The sequence below is a fragment of the Asterias rubens genome, chromosome 5, assembly GCF_902459465.1.
Source record: "Asterias rubens chromosome 5, eAstRub1.3, whole genome shotgun sequence".
Taxonomy (NCBI): domain Eukaryota; kingdom Metazoa; phylum Echinodermata; class Asteroidea; order Forcipulatida; family Asteriidae; genus Asterias; species Asterias rubens.
In genome coordinates this window covers 15772229-15796483 of record NC_047066.1, presented here as the reverse complement: position 1 = coordinate 15796483, position 24255 = coordinate 15772229, and the positions used below count along the sequence as shown (strand labels likewise).

The 24255-nt window shown below is 39.0% G+C and overlaps 1 protein-coding gene across 1 annotated transcript; it reads left to right on the top strand.

The window, feature by feature from the left end:
- Positions 1–23971, top strand: LOC117290781 (vacuole membrane protein 1-like). The gene is made up of 13 exons (XM_033772332.1): positions 1–161; positions 2027–2286; positions 9577–9667; positions 12639–12749; positions 13382–13461; positions 14264–14348; positions 14965–15016; positions 16070–16158; positions 17596–17676; positions 18657–18773; positions 20996–21057; positions 21995–22097; positions 23224–23971. The coding sequence occupies exons 1-13, from the start codon at positions 75–77 to the stop codon at positions 23362–23364; spliced, it is 1359 nt and encodes a 452-aa protein (XP_033628223.1). The 5' UTR covers positions 1–74; the 3' UTR covers positions 23365–23971.
- Positions 23972–24255: the final 284 nt, after the last annotated feature.

Genomic DNA, 24255 nt, shown 5'->3' with positions numbered 1-24255 from the left:
CCGACCAGTGTTGAACACGTTTCATCCGATTATAAGCCGATGGTTCCTGATTTCATTGCAAGAAAATTCTCGTCATGGATTACTCAAAGTATAAAGTTTCACAGCTAAAGACAGAGTTAAAGAAACGTGGCTTAAGAGTCAAGGGTCTGAAACGTGAAATGGTAATAAAATTCTTGTTTTGAGTGTTTGTAAATTGTATTGTTAATATAAAAAGCCGGGTGGGTGTGTGTACTGTGTGTCGTGTGTGTGTAGCAACGAAAACGCCCGCATCATCATCATGTCTTTTGTACAAAAATAATTTTAAAAATAAAAATAATGTGATTCCACTATTATTTGTGTAGATAAGATCCCGTATCACGTCTCGTCAATTTTAAATTTAAGTGTTAGTTTTCTGATGGTCACCATTGGCATAACCATCATAGTTTGGCAATGCTTTTATGCAAAATGAAATGTTGATTTTGAATTAATTTTTATAAACGTTGTAACTAAAAAAGAAATCAAATAAAAATTAAATATCAGAATTCAGACAAACCTTTGCATTTTTTGAATTTTTGACTTTTGTAAAGGATGGATCACTGTCTATAGGCCTGGATATTTTTCCGTATCACGCCACCACTTTTTCACTCATTTTTACACAAATGACAAAGGGATATCTTATTGAGATAAATTCAGTCGCACTAAATACCGACAACTCACGACCCCTCACGACAACTCACGACAACTCACGACAACAATTTTTAAATGCACTTTAACAGAACATTTGAACATAATTCAACCGTTAGATATGTGCACAAGAGTCATTTGCATCTAAATCATCTTCAAACTGTTGAAAAAGTTGTATTTTTAACTGTAAAAAATGTGTTTTTTACCCAGAATTTAGTAACGAACGGAAATATTCGCCATGTTACCATTCGACGTACTTGGACGATTCTATGACACTGCAAGGGGCACGAGAAATTTCTGAGGGCCCAGTTGTATTTTTTTTTTTTTGGTTTTAGCTGCTGTTTTTTCTTTCTTGTTATTAACTAAGCCGCCACTCTGGAATTCGAAGTTAAAAGGGGAGGTTTAAATATAATGTTTTTTTAAACTCCATGAGAGGCACATAAAATGGTAAATAATTATCTTGAATATTGCATCACCCCTGCGGTGTAATGGAATCGTCCAAGTACGTCGAAAGACAACATGGTGGACATTTCCGTTTGTTACTAAATTCGGGGTAAAAAACACCTTTTTTACAGGTTAAAAATACAATTTTTTCAACAGTTTGAAGGTGATTTGGGTGCATATGACTCTTGTGCATATATATTTAACGGATGACTTAATGTTCAAATGTTCTGTTAAAGTGCAATTAAAAATTGTTGTCGTGAGTTGTCGTGAGGGGTCGTGAGTTGTCGGTATTTAGTGCAACCCGATAAATTAGATACTGTAATTATTTCATACCCCCATATCGAAAGAAAAAGAGATGGCGTGATACAGAAACTTTTCCGTAGGCCTATTATAAATAATATAGAAATGAGCATAGCACCATAAATATTGTGTGGCCAATACACTGGACTCCCTCTGCTTGATTGTCCTAAACGTACACCCCAACCCTTCCAGTTCCAAGTATTTTGTACTACAACTCAATCTCAAGTCAAGAAAGAGGTAAATTAGTTTTTTGAATAGAAATACGCTTTTATTCCAAGATTTGTCCCTAAGTTATCAGATTGTGTCGCTCATGACTATATTCAAGTCAACATAAGTTACCACTGAAACTTAAAACCATTGGACACTTTCGGTAAACAGTATTGTCCAAAGGCAATACTTTGTGTATCACAACTTGTATATTTATATGAAATAATAAAACCTGTGAAAATTTAGGCTCAATCGGTCATAATTTCCACATAAATCCAAGAGTTATGAAAGTAAAAGCTGTAGACAAGTTTTGAGGTGTGCCCCCTTTCATAATTTCAAAAGTTGATAAACATTGGACTAGGGCTTACATGTAGTTACTCTTAAGCCCTGATTTGTTTCATTTCACTCGCAGATAAATCGTCTTAAAGAAACCGACGAGATGTTTCAGCAGAACAACATAACACCCGGCATCGGGGAGTTAATCAAGGGACCACAGCAGTCTCAAGCCCAGACTCCTAGCCCATTAGAATCTGAAGATCATCACATAGTCAGGGAGCAACATCGTTTGGACCGAGAAGAAAGGGCTAAGATCACCCTGTGGAAGAAGCCTATAACCACCTTGGCGTATTTTGTACTGGAGACTTGGGTCATCCTAGTTGGATGGTGTCATAGGTGAGATGAAGTTTGGGATCACAGGCCTGTATGCTTCAATTTTGAAAGGGCAGGGGCACCAAGGCTTTTTCTCCTCGGTAAAGGGCACCCTATGAGGAAATTTTAAACTTCAAAAGCATTTTAAGGGCACTAAGGCAATGACCAGTGGGCATGGAGGCAGTCGCCTTTGTTGCCTCCATGAAGTATCAGGCCTGGGATCAGTGGTTTGTTCGAGCTGAAACTGTTTGTACAAAAATATTTGCACAACCAGTCAATCTTGCAGGATTACTTTACTTGCAATTGGCATTTGTGCATGAAAAGTTTGCATAATTTGCTGATAGTGCAGGAATGGTCTGCGCGATATGCTGATCAAGCAGGAATTATTTGCGCAATTTGTTGATCGTTCAGGATTTTAACCAAATTTAAGCCTGTGGAGAACCCTGGTATCAATTCCTACTACGTTTGGGTTGTTTTTGATTTGGGGATCAACAGTGTCTTGGCTGAGCGGTCTACACTGTGAAGTTCATTAGACCCAAACTCTGATGTCAAACGCAGTGTGTGGGTTTTGCGCCTCAGAATAGGGTCTTGTACACTAGATAGATGGCGCATTATAAATGCATTATTTTTATTATCCCTGGTCATGACACTTAAAGTGCCATTGAGCGAGGTCAGTTAAAGGCACTGGACAGCTGGAGGCTTTTGGTAGTTGTCAAAGATTGAACATTTGGAACATTTGGGCTTAAAATTTGTTTTTGAAGTTGCAAGAGAATAATGAAAGAAAAAAACTTGTTGCACAATTTTCTAGTGTTTTCAGATGCATAATATTAATTAAAGCCTACAGGAAGTCATCCATTAATATTGAATGAGAAATTACATGTACCGCTTTCTCAAAAACTATTTCTTCAGAGGTCATATGTAAAGGTCATTACGGCTTAAAGGAACGTTACAGAATTGGTAAGAAACAAAAATCGTGAAGATCATAGATTTACATTAAACTTACATGGTCTAATGATGATGATAGTAGAAAACATTCCTTGAAATATTTCTGTCTGAATTTTTTTTTTTTTTGAGAAATAATTAATCAAAGTTCGCGTTTGGAGTTTATCGCTCAGCGAGTGTTTTAATCATTTTTGTTTTTGCATCAATGCAATGAAAAATGTGTAATCGGTTTTTCACTATTTTCTCGTGACCCAGATGGCCGATCGATCTCAAACTTCTACAGGTTTGTCAGTTTATGTAGATGGTGGATTACATAAAGTGCTTACACTGCCAGCAACTTTTTTAGCTAGCAAAACCAAATCTGTAACGTTCCTTTAAACAAAAGAAATGTTGTCCGAGCGATAACTCAGCAAGGACTTGGCATATCAACTCAAAACTTGGTTCGTGGATTGGTCTTGGGATCCCCAAGAATCGTTTGATTTGGGAAATGTAAAGGTCAATATATGGCTAAAACAAAATAAATGTTGTCCAAGCAATAACCAAAATGATATTAATCTCAGCAGGGCATTTGTGTTTGTCAACACAACTTTCTTGTTTTATATAATAGTGCGTAATAAACACACGGGACCAACAGCTTTACGTCCCATCCGAAGGACGCAGTAATAATGGTTCTACCTTGCTTTTAAGAACACAAGTGTCACGACTGGGGCACGAACCCACAGTCTGCTGATCAGAAACAGCAGAGCTTGAGTTTGGTGCTCTTATCTGCTCGACACGTATTCTCTTCTATTTGGCATAACAGATAAAGCTTTTTTTTACTTGTTGAGCCTTTTAAAGGCACTGACTATTGGTAATTGTCAAGGACCAGTGTTCTCACTTGGTGTATCCATAAGCATAAAATAACAAGCCTGTGAACATTTTGGCTCAATCGGTCATCGAAGTTGCGAAAAAAATAATGAAAGAAAAAACACCTATGTAGGACGAATTTAAAAGACTTCTAGCTAGAAGTCTTTTATTAATTTAGTGAGAAATTACCTCTTTCTCAAAAACTGCATTACTTCAGAGGGAGTTGTTTCCCACAATGTTTTATACTATCAACAGCTCTCCAATACTCGTTACCAAGTCAGTTTTTAAGTTAATATGTCTTTTGAGTAATTACCAAGTGTGTACCTTCCTTTTAAGGCACATGCGGTTACTTTTTTGTTCTTATCGCGGTAGTGACATTGTAAATCGACCAGACCTGCAGACTCGTGAACTGACAAGCTTACTGGTCCTGCTGGCAAGTCACTGAACAAGTTACAGGCCAAACCCTGCAGGTACCATGCAGGTTTACAAACATAGACTGACATTATGTAAATGTCAGTGTAAATGTCAGTGTAATGTACATGTATGTACTGGCAACTGTATTGTACATAGCCTTGCTCAAGGCAGTCGCATTATTCGCTCTGAAAAGACCCCGCTGTAAACCCACCCGTATACACTCTGCGTGGTGCGTGTAATCACACCGCACGACCCACCATATACACACTGTCACATCGTACGACTACTGTGCACACAAGTCATCCGCACTCGTACCACTAACCGCATGCGGAGGCCGTCAGGCCGACAGCCTTGTCGGGTCTGTAACTTCCGGGTTTAATGTGTTTTATGAAGAAAAAAAAATCCACTATTGGAAAAAAATGGGGGGCTCTCAGATATGCTAGTATGCAGCTCATGAATATGTATATCGTTCGTCAGACCTATCAGACAACATAGGATGTGAGGCAAATGAATTATTCATTTTGACGTCCAATCACACACTTCCCTTATCACGACCTTTGGACCCTATCATGCTCGCTGAGCATCCGTGGTGGTGGTGTGATGTTAACATGTCTCTTATTTCGCGGGCATTATGGTAATGAGCTGACCGTGGGAACTCTTCGCTTGTTATAGTAATGAGGTCAGTGGCTTCAACACGGACCCTACAAGGCTGTCGGCCTGACGACCGTCGCATGCAGATAGTGTACGGGGGCAGCGTGTCGTGCGATGTGGTTACACACGTTTTACGCAACAGTGAATACGGGTGGGTTTTTATACAGCGTCGGTCTTTTTTTGGAGTGAATAACTCGACTGCCTTGAGCAAGGCTACATGTATATTGTACAACATGCTCTACCATTCGAAGTCCACAAGACTACAAGACTTGTATGTAGCTCAAAATGGTTTCACATGTAGAACAAAAGAACAATTTTCACAAGAATCAAAAGAGCAATTTTCACAAGAACAAAGTCAACATGATCCAATGAAAACAGTGTTGTAATTTGTACTTTCCTTTATATGAACCAGCACAAACACTGACAAAGAAAACACATTTATCTGATTCACATTTATCCCAACTCATTTAGAGATTGTTATTACATGGTGTTACCACAAACCCCTCTATATCTTATTTCCACCATGCAAAGTTTCAAATCCTTCTTACATTTATCTCATTTATCTTCTGGTTACAACTTCCATACAGAATTAAAGACACAGGACACTTTTGGTAATTGTCAAAGACCAGTCTTCTCTCTTGGTGTATCTCAACGTGCATAAAATAACAAGAAAAAACACTCTTGTCCCACGAAGTTGTAAGCCTTCAGATGCTTGATTTCAAGACTGCAAAATCTAATTTTGGGGTCTCGAAATCAAGTTCGAATATTTTGGTTGAGAATAACTTCTATCTAGAAAACTATGTTACTTCAGAGGGAACTGTTTCTCACAATAATGTTAACTATCAACAGCTCCCCATTACTCATTACCAACTAAGGTTTCATGCTGATAATTATTTTTAGTGCATGCAGACATGTAATTACCAATAGTGTTTAGTGCCTTTACAAGAAAGTTCATAGTTTATTGTTTACTCAGCGTAAGCATGCATTTGTTAATTAAACATTAGAAAGTATTTATTTAAAGGGTGGCTGCAGTGGTTTTTTTTTATTCATTTAAACGATTAAACATGACTTTTTAAACCTGAAATATTTTTTTAATTAAATTTTTTATTAAATGCGCAAGTATTTTTTAAATGGTTTTCAAGAGATTAAACGTTTGCATAAACGTGACGTCATGTCGGTTACCCGAGCCGAAGGGCCCCCAGGCTGTGTGCATATATAGAGACGTGTGCACTGTGTGGCCTGGTACCTAGGCGCGTGTAGTTAGAGACCAGACTCTTTTTGTCGACGATAGGCCTATGTTTGAATTCCCGACGTGACGTCGATGGTAGGGGCGGTAACAATCCACTATTAGCTCATTACGCAAGTTAGATATGTCGGGAATAAACAAAACACATTTTATTGATGTTCAATACATATAATATCAGAAATAAATGACAGCAAAATTAACTGTTTTATTTTAATGCACTGCAGCATCCCTTTAAAAGACCACCAGACATGTCTGGTTGTACGTTGTACGTTTACTGGCCTGATGCTAAACACACTGGCCTCGGGCCTGCAACTCAGTGTTTATTTTGGGCGCTTGCGTCATTGTTCAGTGACTTTAAAAGAATTTGAGACAGACACGTACATTGTACATTCATTTATTGAAATTCCACAGTTGCATTGCATCAGTAGGAGTCCCCAGTACACTGATTTTATAATTGCCTTTAGTCATGACGGTCGTAGGGCTGTAATTTTTACAACTAATCTTTGCAGTACATGCAGTGAGCAGTGAACTTGATACTGAAGCGTGGGTTTCCTTTATTAATGTTGTTGGCCCAAACTTCAATGTGTAAATGTCACTCTTTTATCCATCTCAACTAAAAACAGAAATGACAATTGAGCGGTGGTTGTCGCAGACAGACAAAAATAGTCTGGTTTTCGATGGGCTTTGTCAGTTAAAAAACACCTTTAATATTCGGTGAATGCCACATACATACATGTACAATGATAGGAGATACACTATAGACCAATATAGAATATGGCTGTGTCCAAATAGCGTGGAAGTTCATGTATGAGGAGAGCAGGCCATTTTCATTTTGCAAAGGGTACTTCCATTGGAAAATCTTAAAAAGTCTGTGGGAAACCTGTTTAAGGCACGGGACACTATTGGTAATTACTCAAAATAATTATTAGCATAAAAACTTACTTGGTAACAAGCAATGAAGAGCTGTTGATAGTCTGGCTCCCTCTAAAGTAATGTACATTTCGAGAAAGAAGTAAATGTAATTTTTCTCGAATTTGATTTTGTGGCCTCAGAATTAGATTTTGAGGTCTTGAAATCAAGCATCTGAAAGCACACAATTTGGTGTGACAAGGGTGTTCTTTCTTCAAATATTATCTCACAACTTCGACGACCAATTGAATTCAAATTTGTACAGGTTTGGTTTTTTATGCATATGTTGAGATACACAAAGTGAGAAGACTGGTCTTTGACAATTACCTATAGTGTTTTTAAGTTTAGAGGGCACAAAGGCCAGGACATTGGGAAATAGAAGCCTACAGTGTAATTCCAGGCCTGCCAACATATAGTGTATCTACACTTACAGCTCTGGCAATGGCCACTGTATTAGCAATATATAGCATTATAATGCCCATTGCACACCATCTACAAAATGTTTGTATCCGAATGAGAAAACCACTAAAACAAAAAAACTGATCAGGGGCCGATTTCACAAAGGTCTCAAATTGATCGTAACTTCAAATCAATCGTAGTTGCTAAGTAAAGTGTGATGTCACAATACAAATCTCTATGGTGATACTGAAAATTTGTCTTGCGATGAATTTTATTGCTTTGTGAAATCGGCCCCTGGGGTCGATTTCACAAAGAGGCTAGTCCTAACTTAGGACTAGTCCTACGAGATATTCGAAACATGGGTAGCCCTAAGTTAGGACGAAAAACTTGTCTTAAGTCGAGATAAGACTAGTCTTAACTCTTTGTGAAATTCACCCCAGATACAGTAGAGACTGAAAACCAAATAATTTCCATGATTCACTCTATCCATGTATCTCCTTGAATCTTTCACCAAATCTCCCTGATTGCAAGATGCAATTGTTGGCAGCTTTGCATACATTATCGGAATTTATGCAGGTACAGGCTGGTATGGTGTTTTAATGTAACTCGGTGCCAGCATTATCTTTGCATAGTTGAGAGCTTTAAAAGCGCACTTTTTAAGTAAGTTCTGTCTGCGTAAACAGTGTAAATGCAATGTAACAACAACATCAAATATGATAATCTTATCCCCATAGGTGCACAAGGCCGCATACAAGATTACAGAAAATATTGATGATGACGACTCGAGCTCTGCTGTTTCTGATTGCAGCAGAGTTTGGGTTTGAGTCCCGTCATTGACACTTGTTGTTAATAAAGTCTTCCAGATGGGACAAAAAGCTTTGTGTTGTGTAATGCACATTAAAAAAAACAGTACACTTATCGAAAAGAGAGGGGGTTTGCCCCGGTGTTCCTAGTTTGATTGGCACTGCTCACTTTTGTAAAGGGTATAAAAATTAGGTTGCACAGTAATTAGCCCATAGAATCATATATATTTTTTATTCGGCAGCCATTTCAAAAGTGTATAGTTTTTTTTGAGACACACGGTGTAATCAAAACCTTGCAGGAAAATACTGACTGTTAAAGCGCCTTAAGCTTTACTGAGTGACAGATATGAGCGCTACATGTACATGTACATGTACATGTACATGGCAAGCGCCCCCGACTTGGTGGGAAGACTGTCTTTTTGGAGCATGACAAAGCGCAGAGTCGGGGTGTCGTGGCTGAGTGGATAAGAGCACCCAACTCAAGCTCTGATGCTTCTGTTCAGCTGAGTGTGGGTTCGTAAACACATGTGTCCCTGAGCAAGACACTTGACTTTAATTGCTTCTCTCCACCCAGGTGTAAGTGGGTACCTGTGAGGGCAGAGATGGTTCTTGTGGTTGGTTTAGTCGAGTAGCGCATAATATTGCGCACAGGCTGTATACTCCCAAGGGAGCTGAGATGGTTTAAGGAATGATTTAAGGCCCAGTGACCAGGGGTAATAATGTCGGAAGCGCTTTGAAACACCCCTCGGGCAGGAAAAGCGCTATATAGAAACGGTCTATTATTATTATTATTATTCGTGGCAGAGTGCCTGTGGGGACCGCGGCACTCCTTGCCCCACGAGCATGCAGTGAAGACACGGGCCGTTGTTAAAGTATGACCGAGGAAGCTGGCGGGGCTCTAGCACGGCTGCCTCGGGGGCCTGGCAAGGGGCCCCGACTTGGTGGGAAGACGGTTATATATGCTTATGAGAAGAAACCATTTATTATTATTTTTTAAATGCTTTGTAGGCATTGTAATGCACAAGTAATACATTGTAATTAACAGGTGCTGTTAATTGTTGGTGTTCATAGCTACACGTTTTCCCTGTCTTCTCTCTATTTTAGGTTATGGCTTAATAGGAGGAAGGTAGCTGGTACCAGTCTACTTGCAGCCTGCATTCTTGTGTTGTACCACATTGAGGGATCACATCAAGTAGTAAGCTATGATTTATAATTTCAGGTCATCAGTACCCTGATATTTTGCTGCTTAAACGCATTGGACACTATTGGTAATTAGTTAAAATATTTGTTCGCTTAAAAACTTGGTAACGAGCATTGGACAGCTGTTGATAGTATATAACATTGTGGGAAACGGCTCCCTCTGAAGTAACTTATTTTTGAGAAAGAGGTAATTTCTCACTAAAATATTTGAATTGAATTTGAGACCTCGGTGGAGGTCCTGAATTAAACACAATTTGTGCGACAAGGGCGTTTTTTCTTCCATTATTCTCTTGCACCTTCGACGACCACTTGAGCTCAAATTTTCACAGGTTTGTTATTTTGTGCATATGTTGAGCTACACCAAGTGAGAAGACTGGTCTTTGACAATTACCAATAGTGTCCATGCGTTTAAGCTCTATGTATCAGGTGAGGTTTACTACAAATGTATGTGTAGATGTGGAGCGGTCCTTTCTGGGATATCAAGGAGTTTGACTCCATATTGTGGACATTTGACTCCACAAAATTGCGTGCTGTGTGCGATCTTGACTTATCCGGAAAACCGTGCAATTTTGAGGCATATTTATGTGGATCATTGTGTTCTACTTTTAAAACACCTTTCTAAGCATGCATTTCATAACAAACGGTTCCAAACACTTTTTATAGACCAACTCACCCTAACTATTAATAGGGATGTCAGGTGAAATTATAATGTTTTTTTCTTTGCTTTGCAATGTGGCTATAATGAAAGAACACAGTGATAGGAGTTGTTAGGTGGTAGTTTGAAGAAAATCGGTCAAGGGATTCCAAAGTTATGATTAATTTACAGGTCAGGTTCAACAAGGCCGTTGCTAATAGCAACTAACGTAAACAATAAACAAACAAATAACAATGTTATCAGGGTCCTAATTAACAAACTAAGGTTTCAAGTCGCACAAAACCTAAATATATTACTTCCTTGCAAAAAGTTTTATGAGAATAGAAGAAGTAAAACAATTTGATTGCTAGGAATTTAAATTAACAAATTTCAAACAAAGACCTAAAGTCCCGAGGGATTAGTGAAAGGTGTGAATATTGACTTTCACGGCTTTAATAAACAAACAAACAAACATTCAACAAACCCATGTTTTCAAAGGAACATATCTCAAAAAGTAAATGTCTGACAATGTTCATTTTTGGAGCACTAATAGAAAAGTCAGGTGCCTCAAAAGTAAATAAAGAACAACAATAACAATCCATTATCTTATTTATTGTTTGTTTTTTAAATATGTAAATTATGCCTAATTGCGGGTAATTTGATCCCGGTTTTATAAATAAACAATGAATAAACTTGTGTTTTCAAAAGGGAATATCTCAAAAAGTAAATGTCTGACTACCTTCATTTTTTGAGCAGGAATAGGAAAGTGAGATTCATTTCAGATAATTTAACAAAAAAAATTATCTTATTTATTGTTTTGTTTCTTAAATATGCAAATTATGCATAATTGGTGGTAATTTGAATCCCGTTCTATAATAAACTCGCGTTTTCAAAAAGGAATATCTCAAAAAGTAAATATGTCACCACCTTCATTTTTGGACCAGGAATAGGAAAGCAAGATACCTTTAAGATATGTATGCAAAAACAATATCCACCAACTAATTTGTTAATTAATTAAATTTGTTATTTTTTTTTAATATGCAAATTAGGTGTAATTGTTGTTAATGTTTCAAGAATTTTCATCAAAATAAGGGCAGTTGTTGTAGAAAATATGTTTTTTTTTCGAAGATAATACGAATACACTCTATAAACAACCAAAATTTCTCTATAAACAATTTAAAATTCCCGCTGTTATTCTTCAATTTTGGTAAACAATACTTGCGACACTTTCCACACGTCCGATCTTAACCTTGGAAACGCCAACAATGCACACCCGGCGATGGTCGGGCGTTGGAAATATTGACGCGCGATCATAAAAAGACACGTTTTTTTTATAAACCGGCCTGTAGTCTCCATTTTGCAAAACCACTGCGCAGCATACAATAGTCTGGTTTCGGCCCAATGACGTCACCCCGTAAACAGCTTTGCCGTGTGCTGCATGCGTTACTCTTTACAAGAGGTGGAAACCAGACAACTAGCTGTATACACAACCTCTGTACCGGATAGGTGCATAAACTTGAGCAACCCCTCGTGTTGATTGCGCTTTCATCGGAAACTGCCCCGTTCTTGAACTTTGACACTGCTGTCATTCGTTAGATCACGAATGGGGCTTTCCAACGGTATGCAACTGTATCGCGGGCTGACAGGCTCTCATTGCGTTTAATCAAACGCTACATTTGTTCGGTGTTTTATTAATTCAAGATCATGTTTATCGCCCTGACCCGGGTTAAAGATGAAAAGATAAACATCTAAGCTTCATTTTAAGGGGAAGTATGACAATATTGGGACATATTTCGTGAGACTACAACCACAACGAAAAACTTCATCACGCTCGGAAACAAAAAGTTAATAAATCGACGTGACGCAGAAAAGCGATGTTTTCAGCGCAAAGTACGGATTTAAATTGCCCTATTCTAGAAAACTAAAATAATAGTAAGTGTCAAATTCAATCAAGTACTACATCAAAGTGGTCTTAATACATTCATTTTGTTTAATTTTTTTTATTCTCCTCCATTTTGTTAAAATAATTTTTGGAAGATGAAACATTGACACTGGACGTGAAAAAGTTCGCCGTTTTTAGCGTGTCACGTGACCCGTATTGACATCGCTACTATTAAAGGCACTGTGTCACTTGAAGTGGCCCTTCTGCTTGTTCAAGGATTGAGAGTTTACACATGGTGGACTGTCACTGCCAGGGCTCTCATTAAAAGACAGCTCTCATTGCTGTTGCCCTGGGTGCCATGTGCTTTTGCTGCGGTATTATGTACTTCTTTCCCTGAGTTATTTAGTTATTAGTTTTACTGAACTGATTTCTTTTTTGGTACTTTTCCAGTATGTACAGCGTGTTAGGAAGCAAGCAGTCTGGTGCCTGTATTGGGTGGGCCTTGGTATTCTATCCTCAGTGGGATTAGGAACCGGACTTCATACTTTCCTGCTTTATCTGGTGAGTTGCAATCAATAAATCAAATGGAAATTGAATTTTAAAATGGAGTTAATTGGAACTCTACTCTAAGTTTCACCTCAGTTTGCCAATTATGCAATTTTAATGTAACGCTGGTTGGTTATCATGGTTATGTAAGGAACATTTGAAGTACCTTATATGACCTGTGGTACCCTGTAAACAATTTCTCCTTTGTACAGTTGTATTGTGAAAAGAATTGTTCAACTCTCTTATGATGTGTCTTGGCCGAGTAGATAAGAGCAACGAACTCAAGCTCTGGTGAATCTGATTGTGGGTTCGAGTTCCTGTCTTGACACTTGTGCCCTTATTGCTGCTTCCTTGAAATGGGGCGTAAAGCAGTTGGTCCTACATGTTTGTGTTGTGTAAAAGAACCCAGTGCAAGGGTTCACCCCTGGTGGTTTGATTGCCAGTATATTGTGCCACAGCACCTTGTAAACCTTTACATGGTACTATTATTCAAATAGCTCCACAAGAATGTAGCTCCTGCAAGCTATTGCAGGAAAATTCTGAATGTCGGAGCGCCATGAGCATCACTGAGTAACAAATTTGAGCGCTATAGATAGGAAGCCACTATTATTGTTTCTATAATGTTGTTGTCACTGTGTTTTCTACAGGGACCTCATATAGCATCGGTCACACTAGCTGCCTTTGAGTGTCAATCAGTAGACTTTCCTGAACCACCGTATCCAGATGAGTAAGTTAAACATACTCAAAGGGTTCTCTCTTTTCAATCTTTTCATATTGTATTCACCTTAGCCATTCAAAATCCAACTGCATGTTTTGGACTCAAAACTCCATGTGGAAGTGTTGTGGCCGAGCGGTTAAAAGCCATGAATTCAAGCTCATGGTGTTTCTGGGGTGGATTTCACAAAGTTAAGACTACTTTTATCTCTAGTTAGGACGAGTTACTCGTTTAGACTAAGCGCCTTGAGTACATTGTTGGTAGATACGTGCGCTATATAAGACTTTGATATTATTAATATTGTGTAGTACACTGGGCCCAATTTGATGGCTCTACTGAAGGGAGGATATTGCGCTTACACCCCATGGAAATATGTGTGTTTTACAGGGACCTGTAAGCGCAGCGTTCCGCAGTAAGCAGAGCCATGAAAGTGGACTGTGATCATACTTCACCATAGGCTGAACATCTGAGTCATGCTTCGAGGCTTGTGAGTAACGCCAGTCTGCCTTGAGCACCTGGCCGGATTCTTGCCAGATGTATCTTTGACCTTGTCTCCGTTTCTCACGAAGATTCCTAGTCAATTCACCCGTACATGTACATGTACATGTATTATAGTGTATAAAACAACACTACATGTACATGCAATGTACAAACATGCACACTTTGCATGCAAACAACCAACAACTTTGCATGAAGACCAGTGCCTGTCTTTATCCTTTTTTTTTGAAAGACCCATGGACATGTATAAAAGGTCTTGCCGTAAATCTAATTTACATCGAAAAGCTAATGGTTGATATTTTTTATTTAATTTCAGAATTATGTGTCCAGATTCACATAGCGACTATCCAATGTCAATATGGTCCGTTATTAGTAAAGTCAGATTAGAAGCGTTTATGTGGGTAAGTTAAGAGGATCATTTACTCACCTTTCGGTAATCTGGTCATTCTTTTAAGAAGTACATTCTTTTGCTGTACTCAAGATAATTTAAAGTACCTCTTTCGTGCCATTTAATTTAGTTTGGTTGTGAAGAAAAGCAAACTTGATCACTGTACTTGCTTAGAATCCTTAGAAGAGAGGAAAAAGGAGGAAGTTTTTCAAGAGAAAACCCATGCAATTAGGAAGGGACTGAAACAAAACCCTATCAACATGGTCTTAGAGATGCAAGGCAAGGAAATATATTCACTCGGCCCCAGTATCCAGGGTCTATCCAGGACTGCACTCGGGCCCAGTATCCAGGGTCTATCCAGGACTGCTGGGATGGGCTAATCAGCTTGCACAGATTCTTGTTCAGGAAGTACATCATGTGTGCAGTGCATAGAAATATGGCGCAGTGTGAGTGTGATGCATGATGGGACTGAGCATAGACCAATGAGCGTGCCCATCCCAGCGCCCATTGAAATATACCACTACGACAACCTGAATGTATGCTTCATATGTATTGTAGCTGTGTGTACAATTTTGTTCAATTCCTTAACTAAATTGAATGAACATTATTGTTCTTTGCTTTTTATTTAGGGAGCCGGTACTGCTCTGGGTGAACTACCTCCATACTTCATGGCAAAAGCTGGTAATTTAACAATAGAATAGGCATTACAAACATTACAAGTTTAGTTTTGCGGATTTCTATGCTACATGTACATGTACGTAGCTGTGTTTTATTTACATTATCTGTTTTTAAACTATTTCTGTGACGTCAGTCAATTGTTGAAAGTGTAGATTTTTTTCACGAATCTGCAATAGTGTAGATTCGTAAAATAATCTAACAGTTGTGTGTAGATTCATTACAAACTTTAGTAAATAGTTCAACTTCAAAATTACTGTCTTTCCAAACTGATAGATAGCATGAAGTGCAACAAAACATAGCTGAAAATATGCTATCTTTCAATTTACAAAAACATTTTCCAGTTGAGAAAAATCACTTTGGTATCTCAATTTATTTTTAGCTGAAGAAACTGACGTTGTACTTGATAATGTTGCAAGCACTTAAGTATGCGTGCCTATGTATGTATTATGTATTTTTGTCCAACCGTCGTTGGCGCTGTATATGAAATTAGATAGACTACTTAGTGTTGTTACTGTCAAGAAATCTGTTTACATAACCAATGGGGAAAATAGTTTAAAGGGAAGGTACACGTTTGGTAATTACTCAAAACAAATATTAACTTAAAAACTGACTTGGTAACGAGCATTGGAGAGCTGTTGATAGTTTAAAGCATTATGGGAAACGACTCCCTCTGAAGTAATGTAGTTTTTGAGAAAGAGGTATTTTCTCACTAAAATAATAAAAGACTTCTAGCTAGAAGTATTTTATTCCTATCTGAAAGCACACAAATTCGTCCAACATCCATTTTCTTTCATCATTTTCTTGCAACTTCGATGACCGATTGAGCCCAAATTTTCACAGTCTTGTTATTTTATGCTTACATGTATGATGGGACACACCAAGTGAGAACACTGGTCTTTGACAATTACCAAACATGTACAGTGCCTTTAAGTCACAGAATAGACTCCAGTGTTGATTCGTGATTACTACGTATGTACAGTGTACTCGCCTTTGGCATGACATTCTATTCACGATCTACACTTTCTCATCCATTCTCCTTTTTGTGTTCCTTACCAGCTCGGTTGTCAGGATATGAACCTGATAATGAAGACTATGAAGAGTTTGAAGCCTTCATGGAACACATTGGTGAAGATCCTAAAGAACAGGTACAGTACATGTGCATGTCATTACTTCCAACATTAAACACTCAACATACTGTGGGCTTAATTGGAGTAGAAAATTGTGTAAATCTCTTTTGAGTAGTGTTGGTTCTGAAAAGAAGTGATGTATGCTTTGATGACTTCAGGAGAATGGCGACAATTAGAGCATAAGAGATGTTAATTTTGCATCGGGGATAAAGAATATTATTATTTTTTTTTTTTACCCATACACTGACGTGTGTTAGCACTGTATACTCGGTACTTTTCCTGAGTTCTGTGAACAAATATCACAGGCATGTTACTCCGGTGGGATTCGAACCCACGACCCTTGCAATTCTAGAGCAATGTCTTACCAACTAGACTACTGAGGTTGCCCGGTAGCTAGAGGCAGTTCGAATCCTATGTTTTGGCAGCGGGGTATTAGAGCATACCAAACAAAAAGTTGAGTTGTCAACCAATGGTTCTTTTTAAAACCAACGTTACACTTAAGGTTTGTTGGGATTTTTAGTATTGTAAGCTTATGCCTTTTAACACCCCATATCCATTTTCACTCGGGTAATTGTCAAAGCTGTCTTTGAACTGATTTGTTGTCCTAGCATAGACCACTTTGGCTGGGAGTCTATTCCCAACTCGCTGTGTGAAGAAGTGTTTTCTGAGATTGAGCTCTTTGTTTAGTCTTTTCTTGAAGAGCTTCATGTCATGTCCTCTTGTACTACTTGTTTTTTGAGAAAAGACTACTGAATGTTTTGATGGGGTCCCCTCGCACTCTTCTTACTTCCAGGGGAAAGAGGTCAAGTTCCTCAATCTTTCTTTATACACACCTTCTCTCTCAGACTAGGTACTAGCTTGGTGGCTCTTCTCTGCACTTTCTCCAGACACTTTATATCTTTCTGTAGGTATGGTCACCATGCTTGAACGCAATAAGCCTTTTTGAGGTATGGCGGACGTGATACGCTCGCGTCACACGCCGCGACTGATGCCACGCTCACCATGTTGGTGGTCATTAGGTTTACGTGTAAACGTCGCGTCGCCTAAAATGCGCACTGTACTGAAATAACATACGTTCTATTTCTATGGTCATTACGCACAAATTTACCACAACTTTACAGTGTTGTAGCATTGTGTCCGCCATACCTCAAAAAGGCTTACACTCAAGGTGTGGTCTGATGTAGGCTTTGTACAGGATAGCAAAACTGTCCCTATCAACAGATCAATGTACTTGAAGGCCCAACTGATGACTAAGGCTCTGCATTGCTATACCAGCAGCTTTTGTACTCATGGTACAACCACAAACCTCACCTTATTACACTCCCACCATGCAAAGATTTGACTCCTACTCATCCATGATGTGTGGAACCAATTGATACAATTACAGGTTTATTAAATTTCTAATAATAATAATAATACTATTAAATTACTTAATGGCTGTAATTATTTTGACAGGACTTTGCGACACGTTTGAAGCTTGGAATTCAGAAACTGGTTCAGCGAGTTGGATTCTTCGGCATCCTAGCATGTGCATCTGTAAGTTGCATCTTTCTGTGTCATTCTTAGTTAAAGGCAGGGTGTACTTTAGATAATCACTTCATATATTAAAAGCCATACAAACTTCCTCTGTAATGACTGCTGGAGAGATGTATTATAAAACACTGTAAGAAATAACCCCCTTTGAGGTCAATGTAGCTTTAGAGAAAGAGGTAATTTTTCGCCAACAAATTTTAATTTGCAAAAGGATTCGGGCATTAAGCCTTTCTCAGGCATCTAAAAGCACCAAAATCTATCAGAGATGCCAAGTCCAGAGGCCATGTATGCGTGAGATTTTTCAAAGCTCACCCCCCCCCCCCACGCCCCCTAAAAATAAATTCATTTTGGAAGGTCCTTTTTTTTTACTTGGATATCGGAATCGAAATTCGGCTAACAAACTTGTGCGCAATTTGCATTTTGCACTTTGCCGAATTTCAGCTGAACCTGCTGGGAGAGCAAAAGTGTGCTTAATCTGCAAATTTGCGCTCTGTTTGTACGGCACTCAAGTTAATGATTCTGATAAACTGCGTGCAATCTGAAGATTGTGCAAACTTTGTAGATTGCGTTTTTTTGTACACGGGAGCGCAATTTGGCAATGCATTGTCATTACTTTTTTATTTGTTTTCCCGGTTTAACCCCAATGCGTGAGAAAATGGTTGCGGCACGTGACAGCGTGAGACAGACCCCTAATGCGTGAGTCTAACGCCTAATGCATGACACTTGGTAGGTCTGATCTATGTGACAAGGGTGTTCTCAATTGAAACCAAAATTTTCACAGGTTCTAATATAACACCAAGTGAGGATACTGGTCTTTGACAATTTTACAAAAAGTATCCTCCAGAAATGTTGAATGTATACCTTCCCTTTAACGTGAGTCAACTGTACCTTTCTGAACATCAGTTCATGTACATTTGAAGACGCTATGATGTTTTTCAAAGGTAAAAACAAACGTTTTGACATGTTTTATTCTCTGTTTCTAGATTCCTAACCCATTATTTGACCTCGCCGGCATCACCTGTGGTCATTTTCTCGTTCCATTCTGGACATTCTTCGGTGCCACACTCATTGGTAAAGCTGTTATTAAGATGCATATACAGGTAAGATTACTGCATCTGTCCCAGTTTAGTTGTGTATACAGTCTGCATTGACGATTGTTTTCCTGGGGTGTTGTGGTCGAGCGGTCGTGTTCACCGACCAAAGCTCTGGTGTTGTCGGCAGCAGAGAGTGGGTTTCGAATCTCGGTCACAACACTTGTGCGGGTGGCATGGTTGGCTTGTGCGTAAAGCGCTCGCCTCTCACCAAGGTGACCATGGTTCGATTCCCGGCCAGGGCCATATGTGAGTTGAGTTGTGCGTTGGTTCTCTGCTGTGCCACGAGGGTTTTCCAGACCAGTCGGTTTTTCTACCCTGGGAAAAATCAAACACTTTCGATCTCTGGCTGTGCTCCGTGGTCATAATGGGTTGATGTGGCTTGCTGCCAAATACGCCCTTGCATGCCTGCTTCTCGAACCTGTTGTAGCCGCGTCCTTCACAATTCAGCTCTTAACCGGCGAGTAAGGATGATTAGCCCCCCCCAAATTATTATTATTATTAAGGCACTTAACCATAATTGCTTCAAATATAAATTTGAAGGTAGTGCATTCTTCTCTACTAGCCATGCTCCTAGTGGCAAACCTACGTCCTTATGGACTGTGAAGGGGGTAACCCTGTTTCAGCCCCAGGAGTAGGTGGCAACATTCCCCTGGTTGAACATTTGGGAAGGTAGTACATTCTGCTCTACCAGCCAGTCTCCTAGTGGATGATACCCATCCCTACGTCCTTATGGACTGTGAAGGGGGTAACCCTGTTTCAGCCCCAGGAGTAGGTGGCAACGTGCCCCTGGTGGCAGTTGATTTGGGTCTATTGCGTTATGATGTTGGGCAAAGTCTCATAAGAAAAAATTATGTATAAACTACTATTCATAAATACCCCAGACAGTTTCTCTACTCCTATTGGTGAAGAGCACGTCACGTGGGGGTGTTTAAACGGTTGATAATGACCAGTGTTTATAGCGGCTGGCTATCGCGTGTCAGGTGCGCAAGATTATCACGCGTAACGCAATTCATAGCTATTAGTAACAGAGCGTAATCTACTTCTAAGCGCGTGCGTAAACTATTTCTAAGCGCGCTCGCGTACACACAACTCACGCGCAACAGACAGACTCTTCATAAAGTTTTTGAACAAAATATTACAAACCTCGAATTTTCAACTGTCAAAGTGTCTGTAATTGTATGTGTTTAATGTTTTTTAACAAAAGGGCCTTCATGAATGGGAATAAAAGAGTAGTGACTCTGTCTTAAACGTCGGTTTAAAACCTTGCAGGGTCGTTGCCGTGCGCTAAAGGCCCCCGGGCCTTCCTTACACGGCAATTCGGACCAATCTGTTTGGTTAAAAGATGTCAACACACTCTCAAGGTTTAGAACAAAAAACCTGTAGTTCAGTCTTTACAGTCACAGACCACACTAGGGTGGCTTGCCAGGCAACAGATAGTAATAGTAGTTCTTGATTCTTATTGGCTCTTTATCTAAAGGGGGAACAAAGGGCACAGTAATTTTCCTGCAAGGTATGATCTGAGACCTATTATTTAAAGCACTGTGTAATGGTTTACATACAAGGTGCTGTAGTGCAATATGCAGCCAACAAACCAGGCCCACCGGGCGAGCCCCCTTTTCTTTTTGATAAGTGCAATGGGTTCTTTTACGTGCGTTACAAAACACACAGGACCAACGACTTTACAATCCACCCGAAGGATGAAGCAATAGCTAAGTGTCTTGCTTAAGGACACAAGTGTTTAAACTGGGACTTGAACCCACACTCTGCTGATCAGACACCAGAGTTTTAAGTAGGGGATTTGAAGTAATGGATTGAGGAAGAAACAATAGGATTCTGAAAGAAACGATTCCCCGGCGAGTATGACGAGGGAAGTTAATCTCCTATTGTTTGAACATTGGTTTATTGATGCCTTTTTTAGTTATTTACACAAAAAATAATTTTGGTTTTTTTTTTTTTTTTTTTTTTTAAATTCAATTTTTATGTTTTGTAGATTGCACTGTCTAATTGTTATTAATTTTGGATACGACAGGGGGCCCATCTCAAAACTTGCTCAGCTTTTTAACTCCTTGATTATGTGGAAACTATGAAAACAAATGTAAAATTCACACATGACCAGTGCAGTATCTTGCCTGCCAGATTGGCCCAAGAATGTACATGGCCACTCTTTTTTGTAAACATAGGTCACATGCTCATGAATCTAACTTTAATTTCACTTGTTTGTTTTTCAGAAATTGTTTGTTATTTTGACGTTTAGTGAACATCATGTTGAAGTTCTCGTTGAATTACTAGGGTAAGAACATTTAGTGTTTTCCTTACAGTTTTTAAGTCTCAAATGTCGAAATAATATAATGTGTTTTGCATGTTACATTTTAATATAGTCTGGTACAATGCCGTGAGTGATCACAAGTTACCACTTAAATTGTAATGTATGTCACACGATTAGGGGCAAGCTTTTGCTAAGTTACAGGTACGTAAGAGAAGGTGAGCACCCAAACAGGATTCTAACTGGATGTGTATGGCTCAATGGTACCAGAGTCGGCTCATCTGGAGGTTGCTATACAAAAGCTTGCCCCTAATCATGTGACAAAGCAACTGTCTCTACAGTCTGAGGAATTCAATAAAAATGGTAACTTGTGATCAAGCACGTCATTGTACCAGACATCATTCAAATCTAACTCGCAAATTGCTTATTCACAATCATTTGTTGTACAGCTATTTGATTTATATGAGTACAATGTAGCAGAATGTGATCATGAGATTTAAAGCATCCAAAATTTCATTATGCGAAAGCTCCATTAAAAAGAATAAACACCCTTTTTATCTTTACCAACTCACACCTGTTATCTCCATGTAATTCTTTTTCCAAACGATGGATCATAATTTTTCTATTGGATCATGTACAAGCCAGTAGTGCTGCTGTCTGTTCTCAAAACCCCTCATGAAAGGCGGAGTGTGATCTTGTTCCAAGTGTATTGTTCTCTGGTCGTGTTCTCATAGATATGGCGTGCGAACAGCGCACTTGGACCAAGGACGCACCACCCGAACTCAGCCAAAGTTCTATTGTAATATCGAAGTAAGCCTCAACAGTGACGTCACGTCAACAAAAAAAACTCCACACTCTCCACTCTGGTCTTTGTTCTTTTGTTTGAAACGGTATTATCTTGTCATATTGTAAAATTTACTTTGTTAATATGAAGTTTTCTTTGGCTTGTTATTTTTTTCTGTAGTAAAATTCCCAAAGTAGGACCACCTCTTCAAGTGCCTTTCAGAGATTACCTTGAGAAGCAGAAAAATAAGCTCCACCACAAAACTGGAGAAACTGTCGCTCAGGTAAGGGCAGCAGATTCTAACCATTTCTGTTGGAAGATTATAATATTAATAATAACACTGAGTAAATAATAATAATAATAAAAGAGAATTGATATAGCGCCTTATGCCAGGCCTCAAGAGGCATAACACAAAATAAAAACAATAATTTAAAAGGCAACACTAAATATAGAAACGGCAATTTAAAAACCGTAAGAAAGAAAATAAGTTTAAAAACTATACAAAAAACCAGGAGCACTTTGTCACACCCAGTTAGTGTCTCAAAATGCCCAGTCATTTTATTCTGCAAGATATGTGCAGATTTTAAGTGCATTACACAACACTAGACACCAACTGCTTTACACAACACTAGACACCAACTGCTTTACACAACACTAGACACCAACTGCATTACACAACACTAGACACCAACTGCTTTACACAACACTAGACACCAACTGCTTTACACAACACTAGACACCAACTGCTTTACACAACACTAGACACCAACTGCTTTACACAACACTAGACACCAACTGCTTTACACAACACTAGACACCAACTGCTTTACACAACACTAGACACCAACTGCTTTACACAACACTAGACACCAACTGCTTTACGTCCCATCTGAAGGAGACAGCATAATGTCTGATTGTCTCCTTAAAGGCAGTGGACACTATTGGTAATTACCCAAAATAATTTTTGGCATAAAACCTTACTTGGTGACGAGTAATGGGGAGAGGTTGATGGTATAAAACATTGTGAGAAACGGCTCCCTCTCAAGTGACGTAGTTTTCGAGAAAGAAGTAATTTTTCACGAATTTGATTTCGAGACATCAAGTTTAGAATTTGAGGTCTCGAAATCAAGCATATGAAAGCACACAACTTGGTGTGATAAGGGTGTTTTTTTCTTTCATCTGTTCATAGTTATCTCGCAACTCCGACGACCTATCGATCTCAAATTTTCACAGGTTTGTTATTTTATGCATATGTTGAGATACACCAAGTGAGAAGACTGGTCTTTGACATTTACCAATAGTGTCCAGTGTGAAATCTGCCCCAGTTCTTCCAAAATGCATTCTTTATTCACTTTTTGTTTTTATTTCTTCATGTTATGACTGCGTGTTTTGATTGTGATTGATACCAGGGTACCAACTGGCTGTCCTGGGTGTTTGAGAAGCTCATCATCATCATGGTAGTCTACTTTATAATCTCAATAGTCAACTCACTGGCTCAGAGATACGCCAAGAGACTACATGACAAGAAGAACGACTGCAAGCAGACATGAGTTCTACTGGCTCTCTGAGCATTCTCAGTACATCCCAACACCAAAGGGTTCCTCTAAGGGACTTGTCACAGGAGGCAGTCTTTGCAGGAGACTTGGGGTCACCTTGGTCAAGTGGTTAGACTACAGCAGCCGATTTCATGAAAATGTACACAACTGCTTAAGTCCATTGTGCAACGTTGATGGCGCAACTTACGTAAAGTTTTGTGAAATCGGCTGCAGGACTTGCAATCACAAGGTTGTGCACGAGTTTTTCTCCGTTTAGTGTGGTGCATCCATAGTGATTACCATATTTTTGTTTAGTTCACCATGTACACATTTTTGTTACACTGTTTGCTTAAGGAAAACAGAGTTCACGGGGCTGGAATATTTTGTGGAAACTCCAGGGCTTTTGGCTCAAAATGTGTACTAGACCAGGATGGTTTTTACAAGACTTGAATGAAAACAAGAATAAACTTCTTGGCACAGCGCAACAAGCCTTTCATTACACATGTTATACCACTCTGACTCAATATAAGTGAACAGTATTTTACCTGACTCAAAGTCAACATTTGAACATAATTTGTTTTAGTCTCTCTTAATGTAAAAGAGTGAAAAACACCACTCTTTACATTTCGAGTTGTCCCTCAAATGGCTCTTTAAAAGGAGTGGTGATTATTTAACTCTTTTATAGGGGTTTCACTCCAGGCTAGGACAGAGGGAAAAACCATTCAAAAAGATGCAAACTTCGGTCTAAAAGAGTGGAAGATCACTCAAAAAAAAAAATGTCCCTCATATGGTTCTGCAAGGAGTGCTTTTTCACTCTTTGGCATTTTGATATTACACACAGTGAGGCTTGTTCAGTCTTTGAGTTTACTGGTCCGATGCTAAAACTACTGGCCTGGAGCCTTTTGG